This window comes from Penaeus chinensis, chromosome 3 (genome assembly GCF_019202785.1).
Source record: "Penaeus chinensis breed Huanghai No. 1 chromosome 3, ASM1920278v2, whole genome shotgun sequence".
Classification (NCBI taxonomy): domain Eukaryota; kingdom Metazoa; phylum Arthropoda; class Malacostraca; order Decapoda; family Penaeidae; genus Penaeus; species Penaeus chinensis.
In genome coordinates this window covers 37,627,582-37,632,581 of record NC_061821.1, presented here as the reverse complement: position 1 = coordinate 37,632,581, position 5,000 = coordinate 37,627,582, and the positions used below count along the sequence as shown (strand labels likewise).

The window sequence follows — 5,000 nt, the reverse complement described above, 5'->3', positions numbered from 1 at the left end:
AAAGGAAAATTACACTAATTTGCTTCTTTTGCAGTCATGTTTTTTAGTGCATAAGATACATCGACGTTTATCTGCAGAAGCATTTAAGATTGTTATTGATATTGTGATCGTTCCCGTTCTTCCCAGCGCCACAGACATGCAAGGGAAAGGGGGGGAGGGGGCTGAGTGCATGCTACAGAAGAATTAAGAATGTAATAAAAAAGACAGTATAAATGAGAACAATTTCCCGATGCCAGATTGTACTACTTGACGCTTTTCGATCAGATCTTCAGCAGAATTATGAGAATATGGGTGACGAGAATGAGACATTTCAAGTGCAAGGTCAGGAGTGCCACGGGAGACTGCAGTTGGTGCCATAGGAAAGCTCCCTTGAGGTTAGAAATTTCTGGACGGAGCAGGCGGTTTCCAGGAATCTCTTGCTTCATTACGCCTTGCTTTAGATTGTGGGAACGACAGTGAAACTATTTTCAGGAATTCTTTCGCTCTGATATTTCTTTACACACCATGTTTATAAAGAGGGAATTCCAGTTAACAAGAGGAGGACCCATATTTGCTGGGAAAGCAAGGGTTAAGCGCTTGCTATTGTGTCTGCCACAATGTGCAACTTCCGAGACAAAAGGACACTTTCACACTTTCGTGTTATTGTTTTACCCAAGATGTTGTTCTTCCTCGGACAATAAAGTCTCCTTGTATTTCATAATTATATACTTCAGGCGGTGATGAATGGGAAGAGTGCCGCGAATACATATGCGTATACATGCATTTTTCTCACACACGCACACGCACACTCACACCCTCACTCTCTCTCACACGCACACACGGAGAGAGAGAGAGAGAGAGAGAGAGAGAGAGAGAGAGAGAGAGAGAGAGAGAGAGAGAGAGAGAGAGAGAGAGAGAGAGAGAGAGAGAGAGAGAGAGACAGCTACACGAGAAAAAAGAAAGAAAGAAAAATCGTGCATTAGTTTTATAACGTTCAGCTAATGAAAACGAAGAAACGTCATCACAAGCTCCGATTGTGATGTGCTCGAGACTTTCCAAGAATCCCAGAGGAGAGTGTGTGAGAGAAACGAACGATTTGCAATCCCATGTATCGACCTTCGTAAGCTGCTTGGAGAGGGGAATGAGGTAATCCGGAGTCGTTGACCTGGTTCCGAGGTCGTACTTGACGGTCGTGAATGGGAATCAGATTTTTTTTTCCTTTTATGAGGCATTTTCTGACGAAATTTTCCCGTTGTATTGTCTCAATATCGTTTTACAATTGATTTCACTGCTTGCATTGTTGGCTTTCAACTGCAGCTATTTTCTTTTGTTCGAGTTCGGGTGGGTTCAGATTGATCTAAAATGTTTTGTATGACGGCATTGTTTGTCAGTAGATCAAATGAGCAGTGAAGCTAAAGACATTTTGTATTTCACTCTTGCAGTGGAGGAAACCTGGTCGCAGATATCTTCAAGAGGGGAACAGCCAGCAGGCCGCCATGCCCACTCGGCCGTGCTCTACGACAATCAGATGTGGGTGTACGGGGGCATGACCGACTTACAAGAGCGCAATGATTTCTGGCGTTTCGATACAGGTAGGTAGTGGGTTGCATTGTGGTGTATTTGTGCATGCCTTTATTTATTAATTTTGACTACTGAAATAATTTATTTGCATCGTGTAATGTTGAACTTCATCCTTACTTTTCTCATCTCACAGTGGGAAGAACCTGGACACAAATCAGGACCCGACCAAACCCTGGGTACCTGCACTCGCATGTGGCCGCCAAACTCCACTCATCAATGGTTATCTTTGGGGGCGAGCGCCAGGGCGAAGTTCTTAATGAACTCTGGAGGTTCCATTTCGGTGAGTACTTTTGCGTGATTAGGTCGAGACTGGAGGAGAAAAGATGTCGTATGTCCTGCCTATTCACCTCTGCGTAAGACTTGATAGGAAAAACACTTAGAGGCTATCAGTGTTATTCATCGACATTTTCCTCTTTTCACAGGCACTAGTACATGGGAGCGATTGATGCCTTCGGGGATAAGACCGCAGCCACGATCTCAGTTCTGCGCCTTCGTGGCCCCATCACACTACATCAAGGGTCCTCGATTTTACAATCCTTCATCACACTCGGGCTTTGGCTCTTCCTCTGCCAGCAGCGGAAGTTACACAAGTTCTGTGAGCCACGACTCCTATAGAACTAGACGAGTTCATCCTGATGACTCTGTGAGTAACTCTGGAGGCATGTCCAGGAACAGCGGAGGCCCCAATGAGAGTGAGTGTGCGTGCCAGGAGTGTGTCGATGCAGAGGATGAGGACCTTGACCCAAGCCGCCTCAGGTCACTCATCCAGAAAAACTGCTCCAATGCGTCAACCAACCAACTCAAGCTGTCCATTTCTAAATTCTCTCAGTTAAATTTATCGCATTTAGGCCGTTATTATAGCTACAGTATGCTTAGTAACGATAGTACAGAGAGTATAGTAGAGGAGTCTCTAGCTAGTACATGTGATAGTGTAAACAGTAAGATTGTCAAATCTCAGAGTATCCATGTGATGAATAAGGAGAAGAATCTGAAGGCTGGAGGAGCGAAGGGAGGAATGACGAGAGACATTGCATCTGTGCCAAACTTTGGAGATATCAAAGACTCATGTGAGGAGGATGCACGTTCTGGGGCACACCATATGCCTGTCAATCACATCAAAGTTATTACAGTCCTACCAGCAGAGAGCGCTGCAGAAGCAACTTTAGAAGATGACCCGAGTGACCTCGTGGCAGGAATCAAAGGTCGTTTGGCCTTTACAAATGATGAAGCAATCCAGTCTGCAGACACGAGCATCAGTGAAAACCTCATGTCGTTTTCATGCACGACAGACAGTAACTTGAGTAGCAATACCAACCTTGGCAGCATTAGCAACTATACCATGAGTGGACCAAATAGTTTTTCCAATCCAAATTACGTAGGGTTTGATCCAGGACGGGATCCTGGAGGGCTGCTGAGCCAAGACTACTGGACAACAGGAGCGTTGGATCTCGAGAGCATTCGTCATAAGGAGTTTGCAGAGATGCTAAGAACACCACCGGATTCAGGCATTGGTCTTGGAGTGGAGATGGAGCATCGAACCCCCTTAGACTTCACCCTAGCCACTTTAGAAGACTTCGTTACCATCGACAACCACTCAGCACGCTTCAGCAGGAACACCAAAGTGCATCCTGCTGGCACAGAAGGGTCACCGGCTTCCAGTAAGCCTTCCAAGGTCAAATTTTCTACTGAACAGACCAGTTCAACAGGGAGCAGAAATAACAAAAATAGTAACCAGGACCAAGGCGAGGGAGGCAGCAGAGAACCCCCTCCACCACGAATCAATCCATTTATGAAACCTGAACCACTGTATGAACCCACAACTCCGAGTGCCATGTACATCATGGGAGGGAAGGAGACCGACCAGATGACAGTATTTAAACGCCCAATCTCCATTTGGAAGTTGGATTTGCCTTTTTAATCACCCTCCTACCCCATCCCAACGTCTCACTGTGCTTCATCCACTCCCTGTCAAAACACACCACATTAGTCACCTTTCCAGTGATGTAATAGTGTTGCCTTCCATCCATTTATATAGATGCATTTTGTACAAAAAAGAGAGAAAAAAATACACAAGGAATCACATTTCATCTCCCTTCTTTTAGCTTTGTATCAAGTTGATTTTTACTTTCCTGCATTTGATGCGTATTTACTTCCAATCAGTGGACAAGGCCGCTAACCTGGCATCCCAGTAATCCCCCCGAATTTGACTCATTTTATCTGTCCAGTCATCCCGTCCTGTGAGGAGAAGATGTCGGAGACGTCGTCCTGTCCTTGGAAATCATCGGCAGTGAGAGGCAGACGAGGAAGAGGCAAGCCAAAGACTTTTTAGGGACACCATGTGATATATTGATGCATTTTTAGAGAGAGAGAGAGAAAAAAAAAACATTTCTAGTTTGAGACTGTACCACAAGGTGACGTGTTCATTACCTGTGTAGCTATATGGCCTCAAGATTGATTTGAGAACGCTATTTTGTATGTTTCTCAGTATGAGTTGTAGGGCTGTTTGAAGAAAACGTTTGGTAGTATTCCTGATCTTAAAAGACACACAAGGCTGAATAACTATGGTGAATTGTTTTTCAAAAGTAATTTCAGTCATTAGACGAATGCAGTCTTTTCAAATTTTCACTATTCTGCAATGTAATCACATATATTATGTGCTTGAATTCATACTTTACTGTAAGCAGAAGAAAGAAATTGAGAGAGAGAGAGAGAGAGAGAGAGAGAGAGAGAGAGAGAGAGAGAGAGAGAGAGAGAGAGAGAGAGAGAGAGAGAGAGAGAGAGAGAGAGAGACTTATCTCTTGCTCTCATATAAACTGTGCCCTAACATTTGTATAAAGTTAACGACCCTTTGTGACTGCATTGCCACCAAAATTTATTAACTGGAGAACACAAGGATCCTTAACGAAATCTTCAAATTAAATATTAAATTAAGTATCACCGGCTCACTGGATAATATATAATGCAAAAAGTAGAATCACGGGAGCCTATGACTGTAGAATATCACCAATTTGATATGAAATTAATTGATATGCAATGGCATGGATGTTGGTATCCAGCCGGCTTTGCGTAAATATTTAAGTAATCGGCCAAAAAGGTAACCTTATTAACCCTCGTTAATTCAGAAAACTATTTTGAAGAATCCATTTGTTCTATGGCAATAGTGCAAGTAATCGTCTTAGTTCCTTTACTTAATCCTCATGTGCTATGATTGGCCTGATTTCTTGTTGTCCTTGGCTGTGCCCTTAAGATGACAAATGGTGATAGATGTTACCTAAAACCCAGGAAAGAGCATTGCTATCCCCAGTGAACACCAAACTGTCCAGCCCACGTTGTAGCCTCATATGTTATGTGCTGCTGTCAAACACTTGTTATAGATACTGAATGATGAATATGAGCCACTCTCTCTCTTGGTGGTATTTGTGTATGGTTATAATGTTTTA

At 43.5% G+C, this 5,000-nt stretch overlaps 1 protein-coding gene across 7 annotated transcripts in view; it reads left to right on the top strand.

The window, feature by feature from the left end:
• The window catches only part of LOC125041641, a 100,635-nt gene that overhangs the window by 94,620 nt on the left and 1,015 nt on the right, over window positions 1–5,000 (top strand). For all 7 annotated transcript variants that reach the window (XM_047636785.1, XM_047636735.1, XM_047636766.1 and 4 more), the window contains 3 exons: window positions 1,422–1,571; window positions 1,694–1,840; window positions 1,983–5,000. The exon at window positions 1,983–5,000 is cut by the window's right edge and continues 1,015 nt beyond it. In XM_047636785.1, the coding sequence (XP_047492741.1) occupies window positions 1,422–1,571; window positions 1,694–1,840; window positions 1,983–3,478 (1,793 nt within the window). In that variant the 3' untranslated portion in view covers window positions 3,479–5,000. The remainder of the gene's footprint in view (window positions 1–1,421; window positions 1,572–1,693; window positions 1,841–1,982) is intronic.